Source organism: Lagopus muta, chromosome 1 (assembly GCF_023343835.1).
Source record: "Lagopus muta isolate bLagMut1 chromosome 1, bLagMut1 primary, whole genome shotgun sequence".
NCBI lineage: Eukaryota > Metazoa > Chordata > Aves > Galliformes > Phasianidae > Lagopus > Lagopus muta.
The window spans coordinates 177,762,940-177,782,437 of NC_064433.1; the positions used below are offsets into that span (position 1 = coordinate 177,762,940).

The 19,498-nt window shown below is 44.3% G+C and overlaps 1 protein-coding gene across 2 annotated transcripts in view; it reads left to right on the forward strand.

The window, feature by feature from the left end:
* The window catches only part of ARHGAP20 (Rho GTPase activating protein 20), a 63,424-nt gene extending 54,112 nt beyond the window's left edge, over positions 1 to 9,312 (forward strand). For both annotated transcript variants that reach the window (XM_048935066.1, XM_048935075.1), the window contains 5 exons: positions 2,038 to 2,199; positions 3,297 to 3,406; positions 4,116 to 4,305; positions 5,080 to 5,191; positions 7,252 to 9,312. In XM_048935066.1, coding sequence (XP_048791023.1) covers positions 2,038 to 2,199; positions 3,297 to 3,406; positions 4,116 to 4,305; positions 5,080 to 5,191; positions 7,252 to 8,321 — 1,644 coding nt within the window. In that variant the 3' untranslated portion in view covers positions 8,322 to 9,312. The remainder of the gene's footprint in view (positions 1 to 2,037; positions 2,200 to 3,296; positions 3,407 to 4,115; positions 4,306 to 5,079; positions 5,192 to 7,251) is intronic.
* Positions 9,313 to 19,498: the final 10,186 nt, after the last annotated feature.

Genomic DNA, 19,498 nt, shown 5'->3' on the forward strand with positions numbered 1-19,498 from the left:
TCAGTTTACAGTAACAGATGTGTTTGTCTCCAAAGCTTGTGCTTGATGTGCTGCTTTATCATTTCCTGAGCAGTGAATCACACCAGGACTTCTCAGGTCTTTTGAGAGCGTGGGTTTGGTATTTTCTTTTGAGGGGGCAGTGTAAATTTTTATCATAGTTTAAATAAGCCCTTTAGAGATGAACCCTGTGAGGACCTGGTCTCTCTCTTTCTCTTCCTTTGACAGGGGAGCCAAAGCTGCATTTTGGAAATTTCTGCAAAACATAACAATTAGGAAAATTGCATCTGAAGAAAGTGCAGAGTTACTAAGTATAGAATCAAAGCTTGGTAGACTTTGTGGTTTGAATCTTAGAACGCTGTGTTTATGCCACAAAATATAACCGGCTTTTGATTTCATGCAGCATCTCTGGAGAATGGAAAATTGCATCTGAGATACTGTGTGGGATTTATCTGCAAGAGAAGGAAGATATTAGGAATGAATGCTGCAGGCGTGTTTGATATCTTTGCTGCAAAGCCCCAAACTTGCTTTCACAGCTGAATGGCTCTCTGTTAGCCATTGCCTCACTGAATTATCTTACACCATTAGCTCCCTTTGTGTAATCTTTTGGATTTAGTACATTTTTTCCAACTTTGATCTTGTGGCTATTTTATTCCAAAAATAATTTAAAGGTGTTTATGCAGTGAGACTGGTGTTTTGTCAGCAGAGCTGTAAATCCCCGTAAAATAAATGTAAATGGTGACATGAGTCCTGCTGCCTGGAGAGGTGCTCCTGTTGCACACACATCACTTTCCGCTTCTACAGAAGTGAGAAAGAAACATTAAGAAAGTAAAGATTAAAAGATTACAAATACAGCTTCCATTAGTGATATCTGTATTAATGTGTGCCAGGGCCAGACTCTGAAAGAAGCCAGAAGCTTCTGCTTAGTCATTACTGCTAGAGTGACTTGGTTTTGTGATGTCAGGCTCTCTCCTCGTGTACCTTTTCTCCTCATTCCTTTTGATAACTCAGTCCTCAGACCAGCATGTGTTTGCACATAGTTAGAGAGACTGTGCATGCGTTTTCCCTCAGAAGAGATAAACGCAACAACTCCCACATTGCTTAGAATTGTAGAACCACAGAATCACTAAGGTTGGAAAAGACCACTAAAATCATCCAGTCTGACTGTCAACCCATCCCCACCATGCCCACTAAGCACATCACTCAGTGCCACATCCACACATTTCTGGAACTCCTCCAGGGACGGTGCCTTCACCACCTCCCTGGGCAGCCTGTGCCACTGCCTCACCACTCTTCCTGAGAAGAATTTTTCCCTAACATCCCAATTGAAAGTCCTCCGGTGCAACTTGAAGCCATTACTTCTCTTTCTCAGAGCAAATCTTTGGAGAGGTGATCATGGGCACATCAGAGAGACAGCCCAAAGGAGTCAGCAGCCAAGTCCAGCCTTGCAGCTGGTCTAACCAGCAGTCCTGAGCTGCTTGCAGAGTGCCGTTGTGCTCCCAAGTCCAAGAAGGGGCAAAATCCAGCTCTGATCTGGTGGAGACTTGCAGATACATATAAACAATCACTTTCCAAGCAGATGAAATCTCCTTTTCTACAGACATCAGGGTGTCAGTTGGAACAGAAATCTTCATCTCTGATCAGTGATGAGATTGAAAGTGCTGGTGAGCAGGAAGGGTTTTTTATCTTCCTGCGGAGAATAAAATGCAGAGCTCTGCATTAGGTAGACAGTAGCCTTCTCCCATGCCACGGCGTTTATTTGTGTCAATGACTTGGCTAAAAGTTGCCCAGGTGCTGGAGGAGATTGTGCACGAGGTCAGTGCTCAGCAGTGGCAGCACTGTGCTTCTGAAGGGATGTTTACCAAAATCAGCACCCCGGGCCATAGCTTTGCTGTGCAAATTGTCTGGAGGTGAGCCCTGACCTGTGTGTAAGCTTTCTGAGGACTCACAGGATTTTGCCTGTGACCAAAGTGGTAAAACCACATTACAGTGGTAAAACATATTTCTGAGAAACCCTCTCTGCCTTTTAATTTTGTTTAGGACATGCTTTCTCTCCTGTACCAAGAAGGCCCTTCCACTGAGGGTATTTTCAGACGCTCTGGGAGTGCAAAAACCTGCAAAGAGCTCAAGGAGAAGCTTGATTCAGGCGCTGAAGTGGACCTAGCGTGCGAATCCATATTTGTGACTGCATCTTTGTTTAAGGTACGTGAAGAATGTTCCTTTCTCCCTTATCAGTTGAGAGCAGCGCAGATCTTAGGCACAAACAAGTGGGGTTTTTTGCCAGGGATGGAGAGGCCTTGGTAGGCTGAATTAAGAAGAGTGGACTGAAATATCCACATAATTCTCTTAGCCTCACCTGAAAGTCAGTTAAATGCCAAAAAGGCAGATTTGCAGTCTTGTTTCTTTATTCGGACCATTGCTAGTGTATAGTGTTGCCCAAAAAATCTCAGTTCATTTTGTCATGGATTATCTCCTAAAAACTTCTACGTTAAAAGCAATGTTGTTTGTGCAAAAAGCATCACAAGCCTTCAGTAAAATATCAGCTACAAGGAGCATATCTGTCTTCACATTTTATTATAGTATGTCCATTTGTGTGTGGTTTGTGGCTTAAAAGAAATAATGGCCTTCATTCTTAAGCAAACACTGCTTTGGACAAAAAAAAAAAAAAAACAAAAACAAAACATAACAGAAGTTTTTTGTACAAACCATAGCTTCCCTTAACTTAACTTGTTGGGGAAGCTGGGATTTGGGATTTAGGAAGCAGGAATTTGGGCTTCTTCCCAAGCTGCAGTAGTTTATCTGCCACTATTTGAGGAGACAGGAGCTGGAAGACTAACCCTGACCAGGGTAAATACTCCTTTACCACAGAGGACTGTGCCCAGAGGAAGGTAGGCAGGGAGTGCTTATGGTCTGGTGGTGTTGAAAGAAGTTGTCAGCTGAGGGGAACAAACAGGGGCTATGGATGAATTCAAGTGATAAGTAAATGCAGATATACAGTATCAAAATAACTGGACCCACTGCAGGGTTTTTTTCAGTTCATCAACAGCACATGAAGCATCCAGATACTTCTGTTGATAAGAAAGAGTGAGGACAGGTCAGGAAAAAAATCCATTTTAGCATAATCCAAAGTGCTTCTTTTTCTGAGGTAGTTTTCTGCTGGTTTTGGTTGCTGTGTGGATCAAGATGCTTGTCAGTGCTATCCCACTGAATCATCCTCTTGTATCTGCATTGCTTCTTCCTATTTCCTCTCCCCCTCTGGAACAGCTGTTCACATTTTATTCTTCTTTTCTCTGGATAAGGATTTTCTTCGCAACATCCCAGGCAGCATTTTGACATCCCAGCTTTGTGATAAGTGGGTCTCTGTGATGGATCATGGAAATAACGAAGAGAAGATAAAAAGCATCCAAAGGTAGAGTTACTTATGTTCTGTATTCTCCTCCTGTTAAATGATATCCCGGAATGCAGAATCCCAAACATTCCACTCAAAACCTGCAATTAAAAAATCCACAAATCTAAATAAATGCTAAAATACAGAGCATTTAAACTTACATATATATTTAAGGAAGAGCCTATATGGGGCAAATTTCTGACTCTCTTTTGTCATACATTTCTGCCTTTTGTGGATACTGACAAATAATTGAAACATGCCTTCATGGGAAACATTTATAATGTTTATAAACTTGCTGTCCAAGACCTGGATTTCTGCCTCATACCAAAGCCAGAGTTATCCACAGGGAAAATGGAGGGGGAAGAGGAGCAAAAATCAGTTCCTCATATTTTCCCCCACGTTCAACTCTAATGTTAGTGACTGTTTTGAAGATGGAATTGTAAATGAAACACTGGAGCTCAGTGACAAGGGAAGCCTCCACACTGCAGATGATACCAAGCAGAAAGGGGGCAAAGTTTATGTTATGGGGAACAGAGCTTTGTACACCAGTGAACCTGGTGCATATTCACATACATACGTACCTATGGCAACTGGATGGCGGGTAGTGACAACTGAACTGTGAAGTGAACAGTGAACTGTCAAGCAGCTGAGGTGAAATACAGAGTTATCTTCAAGGTTTTTACTTTTTCTAGTCAGTAATTTGAAGAATAACATTTGTACATGCTTTCAGGTTAATAGAGCAACTCCCCAGAGCCAATGTTGTTCTCCTACGTTACATCTTTGGAGTGCTACATGGTATAGAAATGCGATCTGAAGAGAACCAGATGAATGCATTTAATCTTGCCATCTGCATTGCGCCCAGCCTGCTCTGGCCTCCTGCTTCCTCAACTCCTGATATAGAAAGTGAATTCACAAGAAAGGTAGGAGACACCACAATGTAGCAAACACAGATAACCATATTCCTGTACAAACAGTCCATTGGTTACAAAGGTGAGAATAGGTGGTACCTCTTCAGATCGGTTCTCATCCTCTTATCAGCACCTCAGAAACATTCATAAATCCATTATTATTATCTGCCTGAGAAAAGGGGAGAGACATCATAAAGAAATACACAGTGCATTAGCAGAGGACTTCTGTCATCAAAAAGATCCCCAGTTGTCCTTAAACAGGACAGAGTAAAAATGAAAAAGATATATGCAGGAAGACTACCAGTATTTGGACCCCAGTCAAGGGTCAAAGGAATGTAGATGGGAGAGAGGACTGCAAAAGGTGTCAGGGAAGGAGATAATGGGATGAATGCCATCTACCAGCTACTCTTACGCTGAAGAAGGTGGAATTTGGTATGATGTGGGAAACACTTGGTAAAAACAACTCTAGCAATGAGATATAACAGACAAGGCAGGGTGATGTTCAGGAGATGTCACTTTGCTCTCCCTGTCTCTCCCTCATCACCTTGGAGGCCCTGGCTCAGCACGTCTGAGAGAGCTCAGGGATGGCTCATGGCAAGAGCTCAGGGCTGGGCCGCCAAGGGATGGTCTGCCAAGGTCTTCTGAGGTGAGCCTCTCCATTTAGTCTATTTTAAACACTTCGTGGATAAGTAGCTTGCCTGTGTTCCTCCTCTGTAAGATGAATTTGCCCTGAGTGTAATAATGCAGGATGTGACAGGACATCTCTCCTCTGTTGCTTTGTTGCAGATTTCCAGTCTGGTGCAGTTCCTCACTGAGAATTGTTGCAAGATTTTTGGAGAGGAGATTAACTCCCTCTTTGGGGAAATCCTGATGACATGCAAGAGAGAAAATGGCTCAGGTAATGAAGTTTTGATCCTATTAGCTAATCCCAACCAGACAAAGATCAATCATAGTCCGTGGAAGAAGGCTGTTCCCTCTTCACATGGTGTTCCCATATACTGCTGTTGTCTTTTCCTTTCCCAAAGTATTGGTGATAGTGATCCAACTTACCACAGAACTAAACCACACCACAAACAGCTTTCCCTAAGAATTCCTTGCTCCTATTCCATTCATTTGAGCCACTATGTTGAAAAAAAGGGAAGGAGAATTGAGGGGGAGGTGGGGGGGAAGGAAAGAAAGAAGGAGGGAGGGAGACAGTGAAAAGATTTCATCTCAGATATTGAATTTGCATCCTTGACAGTGTCTTCTCAGTACATCAGAAAGTCAGTACATCAGTACATCAACAAGTTATCATACAGTTCTCACTCCATTATATTAGGGCTGAAAGCATTGTTTATTATCAAAAAAGAGAGCTCTCCAGATGTTTAATGGAACAGACAGATTTTACTTCTAGCACAGAAAAGTCATAGAAGTGGGGACTGAAAATGTCCAGCAGGGTAATTGGCTGATATGCAGCATGTTCCAGAATATCATTCTTTTTCTCACTTTACCTCTCAGATCATTGAGGCTCAGGTCTCTCCTTAAATGATTTGCAAAGCTGCATTTCTGCAAAATAGGTTTTGGTACAACAGGCCTACACTGAAAGTGGTAATGGCACTTGTCCTGGCATGCCAGTCTGACTCTGTTGATATCCAAAAATCCTCATGCACGACCTCCAGTGGAATTTGATGAAATTTGACCTGTCCTCCTACCCAAAAAAAAGAACCATGAACTTGGATCATCAGTATGCCCTTTTTGCTAAGAAGACTGATGATGATCTTGGCTTCATTAGGCAAAGTATCACCAACAGGCAAAGGGAGGTGATCTTTCCCCTCTAATCAGCACCATTGAGACCACATCTGGAGTGCTGGGTCCATTTCCGGCCCTTCCAGTACCTGAGAATCATGGGCTCAGTGCAACAGAAGGACAACAAGATGATGCAGGGTCTGGAGCATCTCTCCTGTAAGGAGAGGCTGAGAGAGCTGGGACTGCTCAGCCTGGAGAAGGGGAGGCCCAGGGGGATCCCATCAGTGTCCAAAGAAAACTGAAGGGAAGGTGCAAAGAGGACTGAGCCAGGCTCTGTTCAGTACCAAGACAAAGAGCAGTGGACACAACTGAAGCACAGGGGTTTCTCTTTGAGCACCAGCTGATGGAGTGATGGAGCACTGGCACAGGCTGCCCAAAGGCTGTGGGGTCTCCTCCTTGGAGATCTTCCAAAGCTGCCTGGACATGGCCCTGGGCTCCCTGCTCTGGGTGTCCCTGCTGGAGAAGGGCAGCCGGTGGACCCAGAACTCCCAGCGGCCTCAGCCATCCTGTGATGCTGTGCTGTGAGTTGTCAGATCCATGGTAGGTTAATGTGTGTGAGGAGGTTTTCCAGCAGGCATTGGGGCATAGTAACTACCCATACCTGAACTCAGTCTGCTGCAAATGTGAGATAAGTCAGCTTAGCACAGCCTGGAGCAAAAGAGATTAATGTAATTCCAATTATCATGTCTACAGAACAGGGTACGTGTGTGCAGGGCTTAGTTGAATGAAGTATGTCCTGTTTTCTTCAGTTATATAGAAGAGAGAATGTAAGGTTAAATGATGTTTTCACTGTTCGGTAACAAAAAGAAACATTCAATATTTTCCTGATTTAATATTCTACATATAAAGTATTGTTCAGAGCTGGATTTTTTTTACTAGTGAAGTCTTCACATAAAATAAAAACAAAAAAAAACCAAAAAAACAACACCAAAACACAAAGAAATCTTATTTGTCCCATTACTCTGTGTTTCTTAGCTGATCTGCAACTTACCTCTAATTTCAAGGTTTTTTAGACAGTATTTTTTTCTGAAATTACTGATATTTCTGTTTTAAGAGACTTTAATAAATGGCAAATGTTCCTAAAATTAAGGGATACTTGCAAAAATAAATGCAGCTGCACGTAAGCAGGGTGGTTCGGTCACTGACATGCTACCACCTGGTTTGTCCTTGCAGATGTGGCCTCCCTCCATCTGAACGACTCTTCCTATGACAGCCTGGAAAACGAGGCGAACGATGAAGCCGACTCCTCTTCCAGTGACTGGATCAAGAACCGAGATCAGGATAACAGGAGCAGGGAGTCCGTCTTCACCCTGAGTGACGGCGATTCAGAGCAGACTGAGGTGGATGAAATCCAAAATAAAACCAAATCAAAACAGTTGACAATTTCTGTTGATGTTCACCATAAGTTTTCATCGCAAGAAAATTCAGAGAAGGAGCCTCTCTGCTCTCTCTCCAGCGCATTGGGCTTCACTTCCGTAACTACCTCAGGTGTCCTCAAAACCTTAAGGAGACACAGGCGCTCCTCAGAGCCTGCCATCGGTCTCCTCGCTCCTACTTTTGCCCACACTGGTGATGGTCACAAGAAGGCAGCGCGCAAAGCCAGCTGTGACGTTGTCCTCTCTTATGAAGATGAAGACTATCTCCATCAGCTTCGGTCATTGCAAGTGGAAGGACAAAAACTTATCAATCAGAGCTTGATCATAGGGATTAATGTTGGTAAAAGTGACAACACAAACCAAAATGTTGAAAAGAAGGACTTGTCCCATTGCCTTCTGCCTCCAACACCAGAAGGATTAAATATTTGCTCAGGATTTAGCTCTTCTAGCCTCTCTTCTCCAGGGACATCTCCGTCTCTGTCATCAATGAGCTCCCTGGACAGTGCTTTCTCTCAATTTTCAGATCAATCTGTGTTTACCCCAACTGAAACCTCCTCCCCTTTTGATATCAGCACTTTTCAGCCAGTAAAGAAACATGAAGAGACTGCTGCTGAGCCTCCTGATGACTATTTGGTTGCACCCAGTATGGTGCCCCCATCTCCACAGCCTACCGAGGCGCTGGCTGAGGGGAGCTTGCTGGAGCCCAACAGCAGGCTGGCACCTCTGAAACTTACTGAAGGAATCGACAGCTATCTGGTTAAGCCTGACATTCAGCCATTGCCTCTGAAAGTCGCAGGAAGAGACAGACTTCATGATCTGAGATCAAAGAGGAGGTCTAGGAAAGGATTGCAGCAATCCAAAGTTTGAAGAGACTGACCAAAGCTTTTTTTTTTTTTGCAGAGGAATCTTAACACTTAAAATAAACACCATAAAGAAAATGCCTTCGGTGTTAATGTGTGTTCATTTTAAGTTCAATATCCAGGTTGTTCAAATTCAATTGAGCAGTCCCTGAACTCACGGGTTTTCTTTTTCCAGGAAACCGTTAACGTTCCTACGTAAAGCTTTGCGAAAGAATGTTGTAAGAATAATCCCAATTGCTGAAAGCAAGCAAACAGAAACTCCTGAAAATCAGACAAGGTCCCAGGCTCTAAGTAAGAAAGCACCCTGCTCTCAGAGCCCCATGGGCAGCAGGGCGCCTGCTGGGACTCCCCGTGACCACTCGTGTGTTGAGCCTTGCCCATGTGAGTCTCAGTCGTGTGTGCTTTGACGTAGCGTGCAAAGTCAGTGTAGATCCCCTAACTGTGGTATTATACTACTGTTCTGAAACAGATAGGTATGACTTTCGTATGTCAAGGAATAAGTGTATTGTTTTCTGTGTGTTTCTGGGGTACGTTCGATAGGTGTAGTTATTTCTTTCATGCTGCAAAGGAAAGAGAAGAAATAAGCTCAGAAATATGTAAAGGTAAATGCTGAAGCTTGTAACTAACACCTCCCAACTCCGTGTGTTCAGTCATTTATTGTGCTTCGTTGGCTGTTCTGTTCATGTTTAAGTTGTGAATTGTTTCTCAACATCGCTGTAAATGGCATTATGTATTATTGCAAGCAGAACACATGTAATTTTATTATGCAGCACCTAAAACATCGTATAATATATTAAAAGTACTGCATTATCTAAATGCTTCGAGTTTGTATAATATATCCTGATAAATTTTGCTATTATATATGTTCTGAAAAAATGTGTATTTTTGTACTTGCAAAAACTGCTGCTAATTTTATGAGTTCTGTTTTGTTGTTACAGCACTGGTACTGATGTGTATGCATTCAATGCTATATATTAAATATTATTTGTTATGTCGTCCATTCAGTTTATATTCTTTGCAATGTTTTTAGGTGGTTATTTCTAGTTCTGCAAGCTATCGCCAAAGCAAAAGTCCCAGTGATGCTACTGTTGATGTTGCCCAGGAAAGGACAGCAACATTTTTTCTCCTCTTTGGGTGGCATCAGTCAAAGTGCATGTTGTCATGCTGTTAACTTTTGTCAGTTTTCATACGGTTCAAACAAGAATTCCTACCCTTTCGTTCTTCCTCTGGAAAAAAAAGTGTTTTCTGCTAATGGGACACTCCTGCCAAGGTGCAGAGATACCTTCAGGTGATAGATATTAGGGCAGAGAGAAAGGAAGGAGAGGAGCAGTTATCTCTTATGTAACATCAGCAGGATTACGGAGGCAGGAAGGAGTGACAAGGTTAAAGAAAACGCATCTGGCCGTGTGTGCATGCATACAGCGCTTCTGAAATTGCGTACGTTCGTTCATTAGCTTTCCATTCTCAAAAGCCCTCACCCATCCAGTTTGTACTGGCCAATCCTGGAGTTTCAGATCTTATTTTGTTCAACTACGCTCTGGTAAAGCTACTTGTGCTCCCCAATTGCTCAGCACTCCTGAAAAAATGCAAACACTGCCCAGCGCTATAAGCCATTTCCAGCTGTTATCAGTTAGGAAGATTGCTAGCTCTGTGTCAGGCAGAGTGGATAATGTGGATTTGGGGTGGGTGTTAACAAAGTTAGAAATAACCTTACCTAAAGATACAGAATCGAAGACTTGCTGGTTGGGTCTGTAATCCTGCACGTGGTTCTGTCAGTGAACAGAGAGGTGTTTGTAGACAACCTCGTAATGCAATAAAATACCATGCACTTGCTGCTATACCAGCATGTTTACGAGCTCAAATACTTCACTGCAAATTCTCTTTTTCACATTTTTCATATATAGCTATTCTAATAAAAATGCAGGATCTGATCTGTAATAGTCACCTTCCAAAGGTAAAAACCCTTCGTGTGTATTTTGAGACCTGTCCTCTAATAGCTCTGCAAGTGCACCTCCTTCAAAACATAACAACAAAAAAAAAGATGCTATTTTGAAATAAAACAGCTTCTCCGCGTTTCTTTTCAAAATAGCAGAAAGCACACTGCCACACTGCCAAGATTACATCAAGGAGCAAATGCTGATTCATTGCAAGAATAATAAAGCTTTAGAAAAATCTCTAGTCTCTACAATATAAATGTTCTGTCCTAGAAATGGTATCTTCCAGCAAGTCATTTATCTCTGCTAGGCTGAAGTTAAAGTATATCCAAGAGTGCTTCAATGTGAAACAAATTATGTGTCTGCTTTTGAGCTGTAGCTAATGTTAGAGTGCTTTCAAATTTAAACATATGGTGAACAAGCTGGATGTAGACCCAGCACAATTTAATACACGCTTCTGTCTTGAAAGACATACACCCTGCTGCTGCACAGGGCTCATTCTGTGACAATCACTAAAATGAGCACTAATGGAGAAAATCACTGTCCGTGCTGCTCACTAAAGAAAATAAATGCTATTAAGTTCTAAAATAAATTGTTGTACTGAGCCTTTTCACAGTGTTGGATGTGACCTTGAGGACTTCAGTATGTGATGACTCCAGGTGTGCTGCTGTTGGGGAGCCAACATCCATGTACCAGGGGCCTCTGTTGCTTTCCCCTGAGCATCCCAGGGCGCTGAGACAGGAAATAATATTTTAATAATCTGGGAAATACTAAAAGGGAAGTGACCTTCAGAGTGAAGCTGTCCTTTAGCCATGCTTCTGACCACCAGGCTTCTGCTAGCACCTGTTGCTCCAACTTTTTCCTTGTTCTGGAGACGTCCTTTTGCCCCGTACTTTTTGGATTTGATGGTCTACATTTCATTTCCAGCTTTGCTCCCAGTGTGCTCTGTGACATTTGGCACTTACCTGCCTCCTCTGTTCCCTGTTTCCATTTGTCTTACAATCACAGAACCATAATAAAATCTAGGTTGGAAAAGGTCTTCCAGATCACCAAGTCCAACCATCAGCCTGACCTACTCAGTCCCATCACTAAGCTGTGTCCCTTAGTGCCACAACCACGTCTCATAAATGCTTCCATGAATGGTGACTTCTCTGCACAGCCTATTCCAATGCTTTAGCTCTCCAAAAATGCTTTTACTCTCTCCAAGAAGAAATTCTTTCTAGTGCTCAATCCAAACCTCCCATCACCTTAAGAAGGACATAGCAATATGTACACAAAGATGGTTGTTCTGTTTTCTGTCCTCTGAAGCCTGATTCTCATCCCTAAAAACATAGCAGCACAAGGTTATTCAGGATGGAAGGGACCTCAGGATGTCTCTGGTCCAACCTCCTGACCTCTGGTCCAAACCCTCAAGGGGTTTGCAATTCTACATCACCCGTGTCTGAAGGAAAGACAGTCATAAACCAGCTTCACTGCTATTCATCAGGACTGGGGGAATTTAGCAAAAGTTCACTGGCTTGGACACGTAAATCAAGTTTTTTGGAACAGACAGTCCTGCTGATTCTTAGAATCTAAAACATTTTTACAAAACCAGCAAAAGCTGTGTCTTACACCCAGCCTTCAGGTTGTCTTTATATCAGGATTGTATGCCTAAGACATACATTTTCCTTCAGCATGTAACACATGCATCCTGGACTCTGCACAGCACGGTACAGTAGGGAGATGACCTCAGTGACACCACTGAGTGGCCTGATGTGCTCACGAGGCCAGAGGAATCCCCTGGAGGAGGATCTAACTGGAGCACACTTGGGCCTTTCCCATGATGTCTGCTGGCTGATAGAGCCCTGAGTGAGTGCTCAGGGATCCCAGACAACTTCCTCTCCTCCACAGAAGGCTTCCCTTGCTCCCTGACAACATCTCTGTATGGAGGTCACTGTGGGGATAAACTACTTGACCCACCAGTGTCCACAAGGGAATGCAGTTGGTTAAAGGTGCTGAATATTTCTGTTAGGATGCGGCTGTCACACAGAGCCTAAAGGTTCTGGGCAGCACTTGTGCTTTATAAATACGTACAATTCACTTCATAATGTTTTTTTCTTAACAGTAGGTTTGCTCCAGGCCTTATTTTGTCTGGATTTCTTAATGGCTTCTCTAGAAATGCCAGCAGTTCCTCGAGGACAAGCAGTCTGGTAGCTACTGCCAGCCACATTAAGTTGAATATTTCAGAATTTGGCCATTTGGTGACCCTATTGTAAGCGAGGTGTTTTCAATGCAGAAATTATTTCTTTGCACTTGATTCTCTTGTCACAAACTATTTCTGTCAAACTGCTGCAAATATGCTCTGTAAGGCAGCTGTAATTCTTATGTTACGGGGAAGGAAGGCTCAACTCCTCATGCTTTTCCTCTTCCTTTGCTAAGGCAAGTGACTAACTGAAAATATTGCATTTGGACAAACCAACTTCGGCTGAAATGCCGTTGAAGGCACTGACATGAGCTGTTCCTGTTGCAGAGCTGAGCGAGGCAGCTTGGCATGGCAGGAGGATGAAGGAAGGCAGTGGTTGGGTGCTTTGCTGGCACAGCTGCTATTAAAATGAATGTCTGACACCACTGTCCTGAAAACCAGAGTTTTTGACTCTGAGAGTACTAAGGTGAGCAGGCAGCCAAGGACGTCCAGGCCTCAGTGTCCTTTTCCAGCAGAAATGGGTCTCTGTGGATCAGAGCAGTGAAGGATGCACTTCATTGCTCATGCCCATCTGAGTACTTCTGTGGCACAGCTGTCTCCCTACTAAATATTTGCATAAATGTGCAGAGGGAAAACCAGGTCTGTAAATTTTTCTCTAATTATTTCTAAGATCTATGCAAGCTCTGATGAATTTTCATTGCCCACAAGAAATGGTTCCAAGGGTGAGCATCCAAATGATGTTGTACTTCTCCGTAGAACCACCAAATCATTAAGGCTGGAAAAGGCCTCTAGGATTATCTGTCCAGCCATCATCCCATCCCTGACCACATCCCTCAGTGACACATCTCCACATTCCTTGGACACCTCGAAGAAAATGACTGCAGCACCTCCCTGAGCAGCCTGTGCCACTGCCTCACATCTCTTACTAAGTATAATTTTTTCCTAATATCCAACCTGAACCTCCCTGGTGCAACTTAAGGCCATTCCCTCTCATCTTATCATAGTTATGTGCAAGAAGAGGTTGATCCCAACGTCACCACAACCTCCTTTCAGACAGAGAGCAGTAAGATCTTCCCTGAGCCTCCTTTTCTCCAGACTGAACAATCCCAGCTCCCTCAGCTGCTCCCCATAAGCCTTGTGCTCCAGACCCCTCACAGCTTCATTGCATTAAGGGTCTGCAAAGTGAACCTCAGCAGCACGCCTGGCCTTGGGATTGGCTTAAAGTATAAATAGTCCCAGGGAAGTGCAATAATGTCATCTATGTGCTTAAATTCCTCACTTGGCAAAAGCCCATGTGCCTATTTTCTAAATAAATTAGAAACCATACCAGATGTTCCTGCGTTCCTGGAAAAATTGCTCCCTATCAAGTTTCTGTTCTCAATTTTAATTTCTATTGCAGAGATCTATCTGTTTTACAAAATAGAGACTTAGCAAATATTTTTTCATTGTGGTAAGTACTAAGAAAAGGCACTCAGTACTTGTGTGTTCTGTCTAGATTTTAAAAATGAAGAATTTGTCCAACAAACCATTTGGCAAAGCCAAAGTGTGAATTTTTTGCATTTTTTTTACCTTAGGATATGAGTTTCCAGTATGCTTGTCTGATGTGTGTAAACTCGGCAGCACAATAATTAGTTTATCACACAGAGACTGGAGGCTCCAACTTTTGCCAAGAATGTTTACTATGTAAATTCTTCACTTTTCTCACCTTCAAACGGGATGTAAAAGCCACAGGTCTGTGAACAAAACCCCTCTCCATCACATGGGTGGGAGATCCACACAACGTGGGGGCACAACAGGTGCCCTTGTGAAGCGAGTTGTTAGCTGGGCCCGACTTCCCAAAATATTTATCGCGTTCATACAGCCCACGTATGAATGTGCTCAGCGTTCTACTTGGAATGTGTAGGCTTGCATACAGAAACGAACACTCCCAAATCTGGTTTTCTTCCATGGCCATCCCAGAATCAGGCCCTGAAACGTAACAGAGCCAAAAGAGAGGGGTTTATTGCAATAGTTCTGTGCCACACATTGAGCCAGGAGATGGGCAGCCTGCAGCAGGGCTGGAAGGTGCCCTGCTCAGGACTGGGCCTTGCCTGCCAACAGAGATGCTCCCTGCGATCTCACATCATACATGGGCATATTACAGGGTGCTCAGGGCAGGTTTAGGAGACTTTCTCAGGATGATGAAACTTGATTCTAACCATTTTTTGAGCATCATGTCCTCAGCTCATGCCATCTCCCAAGTATCATGACCCCCCTGGCAGTGAAGCCAGGATCCCAGTCAATGCATCTGACTGCTGTCCTCACAAAATGCTTGAGGGACATTGGTCTGAGCATCCAACCAACCCAAGGTAATGCATCAAGCTGGAGGCAGAAACCTGGATTGCTGTTATATTTTCCTCCCAACAAATGTGTACAAAATAGGTCAGCCCAAATATGACAAGCTCAGCCTGTTCCCTTGCTGATGCCTGATTTCAGCTTTTTCTTTTATATAGGTGTTATTGATTACAAGGAGCTGACAAAAACACACATCTAAGATTTCTTTTTCTGTCAGCTCATGTACTTCCAAAGGAAAAATACACTTTGAATGCTCTTTTTAACAGAAAAACAAGACCTTCTTACAAAGGTGACCTTATTCGTTAGAAGAAACAAACAAACGAAACAATGACAAAAAAGCAGCAAACAGAAGTGTTGTGTGAGAAGCCTGGAAAAATCCCAACTTTCATTCATTTTCCATGAAACTTAAACCAGAGATGCAGTAATGTGTTGCCATGTGCCCTGTGTTCAGGCTGCTGGAGAAGGAACTTCCATATTGAGTTCATCTCCGGAAGACCCATGGGAGGTGTCCTTGAGAGGCTGCCCAGTGCCGCTCAACCTGGGCGCTTCACAGCCAGACACATTACAAATAGTGATGGAATCAAAGCTTTCAACCAAATACCTCAGAGCAACAACTCCTTCCAGTGGTGGGATCCAGGAGCACGAGGACAGGGAAACCCCCACACCCACCCAGTGCTGGGACTGGCCATGGAGGAAGAGCTACCCTGCAGACTTAGGGCTGGAGATGGCACCTGCTCTGCCTGCCTCCTTTCTGCCCTTCAATAGTCTTCTATGGGCTGAAGCTGTGTAGGAGAGGTTTATATTTGTCCAGATGCAGATTGGATGAGTAACATGGTAAGTATTTGGTAAGTAACATGGGACCTCACACCAAAACCAGCCCAAGAGGGTGCCATCTGCATCTCTTCTTTGTAGGCTTACTGTGGGTCTTACCTGGAGCACGTGTGAAATCACAGAATCATACAATGTCCTGAGTCGGAAGGGACTCATAAGGATCAGTCCAACTCCTGGCTCCACACAGCACCACACACTCTGATCCCCAGTGTGCACAAGGCTGGGTATACCTACGTGTGTGTTCTATGTATGCACAGATGAGGAGCACGTTCAGCATCGCTTTTTGCCATTTCCCCATCAGCAGGACGCAGAGGCCGTTACCCTCCTCCTGCCACCCCCAGCACAAGCACACGTGCTCACAACTAACAAAAGCCCCGTGTTGTGTGTTGGCTGCACAAATTGCTGAAGGGATGCTGCTGTATGCAGGAAAGAGCAGCAGAGGAAGCTGATGGGGTTGGCCAACAGGAAAAAAAAGGCTGCATTCTTCAGATCATTTACTTGCCATGAATAATTCAGTGTGCCTCTGCTGTGAAGCTGAATTAAATACAGAGCACTGTCACAATGAGATGTCCAAACAGAGGGCACTATTCACTCCTAACACAAGGAAATATTATTTACTATCATCAATTATCTTCCACACGAAGCCACAGCCAATTCTGTACGTTGTGAGAAAGAGTAATTGGAGAATGAGAGCACAGAACTACCATCCCTTCCCTCAGGTTTCCTTTCTCTCCGCAGATACGGGCTGGAGTGGCAAGGAGGAGATGTGCCACTGCCCCACAGCCTCACTGCCACAGCTCACGGATCCCCAGCACAAGAAGAGGTCAATAGTATAAAGGGGTTCCCTGAGCAGCCCTGAGGATTTGAGTTGCTCTGGGTAAAGCTGAAAGAGGCAGAGATGCATTTGCCTTTGGGAAATGGGCTAACAGCTTGAATGCCCCATCTACCTTCCGCATTTCCTAGCATTTAATGAGTCTGCATGCTGATTAGCTCTCTGAAGTATCTGATCTGAAATGCCAAGCTTCAGCAAAACCAGAAATGCAGATGCTTGGCAGTATTGGCAATTGTTACTATTGCTGCAGGAGAGACTGAGGAGCAGCTCTTTGCAAGCAAAACGGGAGGCATGGGGCTGCTGTTCGGTGGTTGCACAGCTTGTCTGCACACCACGCTCTCTGCAGGTGATATATGGGTTGCAAACAAAAGTGGTTGAAGATTTGTGGTGAAAATATTTTTCTCTAAGAAAATATATTTTAAAGTTAAATCGAAACACTTTACAAGTGCACATTTATTTTGCTTCATCATTTTAGTTTAAAAAACACTGAAGGCCCTCCTCCCCTTAATCACAAAAGTTCACATTTTCTTCTGATGCTTTGGAAGAAAAAAAAGTGAGATGAAATTCTATGTCAGATCTTACAGCAGTTTTATTGCATACTTTAAAAAAAAAATCAAACATGAAATATTTGAACGTTGAATTAAATGCCCCATTTGATTCCACATGATTTTCTTCAACTTTTCTGCTCACTGAGTAATTTCCAAGGCTTTGCAACAGAGCCATCAGCTGTTACCCAGTGCCACATGAACCAGCCTGCCCTCAACTGGGAGATGTACCTTTGGCAAAGGGCAGGACACAGGGATATTGGGTGCTATGTGTCACTGCAGAGACAGCTGCTCAGGAAGGAAAGAGGTCTCCCTGCCTGGAGCCCAGGACTTCCAGTACTTGACAGGGACTTACAAGCAGGAGGGGGGCCGCCTTTTTACATAGGGAGATAGTGACAGAATAAGGAAGAATGGCTTCATGTTAAATGAGGTGAGGTTTAGGTTAGATGTTGGGAGCAAATTCTTTACTCAGAAGGCAGTGAAGCAGTGGCACAGCTACCCAGATTGCTGTGGGTGCCCCATCCCTGGAGGTGCTCAGTGCCAGGAGTCACCAGCACCTGTGTGCATTTAGGTCCTCCCACTTTTTCTGCAGCCTGTTGTCTCCCAGCAGGCTCCTATCCACAGCAAGCAAGGTTCTGAGCACCAGGTCCCATGTTGAGCAGCATGCTGGATATGGGCATAGGGCACGTGTTCCATGAAGATCCCCATCCAGGCTTGCCCAGAGAGGTGGTGGATGCCCCTTCCCCAGAGACACTCAAGGTCAGTCTGGGTGGGGCTCTGAACACCTGGTGGAGCTGTGGTGCCCCAGTTCATGGCAGGGGAGTTGGACTACGCGGCCTTTAGGGGTCTCTTCCAACTCAAATGATTCTGTGATTCTATGATTATGCTCCAATGGGGAAGGGAAGCAGTGATGGGGTGCAGCTGTGCCAGCAGGCAGCCAGCAGAGGGGATGTGCTGCTTATTCATTGCCTGCCAGCCTTTGCAATTGCCTTAGGTCTTCTTCTAAGAGAAGATAATTCCAGGGAGAGCTTCAAACAATTCTACAATGTGTATTTGACTAATCACATCAATCCAATTTATTGGTATTTCTCACATCCTTTCATTTTATCATTCCTTCTCGCACTGGCTTTGGGTAGAGGATTAACCAGGCAAATCTCTGGCTTTATCCCTCCCTGCCGTAGGCTAACGTGCAAGCTGCAGTGCAGTGCCTTCAGTCCATCTCCTCATTAAGCCAAGAGCATGTTTTGCTCTCTCAGGGTGGCTGCAGGGCTCTCTGCGTCCAAAATTGCTCCTGTGATCATTAACATCTGAGGATGCCACTCAGCAGTGCAGAGAACAAGATGGGATGGTGATTCTCCCCCAGCCCCAACAGCAACCCACCAGTTTTGGTTTAATCCCTTTCAGTTTGAACTGGGATTGAAGGCCATCTGGTCATTGCCACCTCAGATTTTCTTCTGATCCACGCTGCACCATTTTACTGCGAATCTTACCACAGGAAGTGCTGCAAAGCAAGGCTCTGCCATACACAACAGCCCCAGGGATACAGTGCAGAGAAAGGATGCTTGTGACCACCCAGGGACCTGCAGAGGTAGCAGCAAATGCAGTAAAGCTGGGGTGAGAGAGGAGCACCCAAAGTGGGGTGCTGCAAGAGCTTGCCCACTCCCGACTTCAGACACAAGAAGATTGAGATTCAGGTAGGGAGACATCAGCTGAACTGGTGCTATCACAGGGAATGGAAGGAGGCAGATGGGTAACAAATTCTCTAGGATTTAGGTGGAATTCTGGTGTCCTTAGCTGGAATTTAGATGAAATCCTGCTTCAAGTTGGATTTAGGACTGGCTCCAGCCATGGTTACCTCTGTTTCATCTTTGAAGTGCATTGAAGGGCAGTCAGAATCACTCCAGAAGTGGCCCATGGGCAACAGTGCAAAGCAGGAGAATTTTGGTGCATTGCACATCCCGGATGCTGCCCAAGGGCTCCTTGCCAGCAGCAGGCTGCACCCACCCCTTGGCAGCAGCAGCCACAACCGACCACGTAAGCACTGCTTTGAACTACTGAGGTGGCCACTGCATGTGTAGGTGCCCTGCAAGCCCTCAGGCTGCCCAGGGGTGACCTTCTCCTCATTTCATGGGGAAAAGAGCAAAGAGTGGGTGGGTTGGTGGAATTTATCAGGTAGAAACCTGGCTCAGGAGGAAGAATCACGTCTCCTCATGTTCAGCTTTTCTGGCCCTGTTCAGGATCTCCCTCATCTCTCTGAACTCCTGAGACAGGGAACAAGCTATGATTTTAAGAGTAATTGCCTTCAGGAGCCATTAATTCCATTTTTGTCTTTGTAACAAAGCTTCCCAATAATGTCATTACTACTGATAGGGAATATCCACTAAATACATTTGAATAACACAATTAATGCATTACCCTTTTTATCCCACATGCTGTTTGATGTTTGCCCTGGAAAGCGAATGTCACATTTCCATTCTCAACTCTATCATATTTATAGAGGATATTTTTCAAAGAGACTGTGGGTAA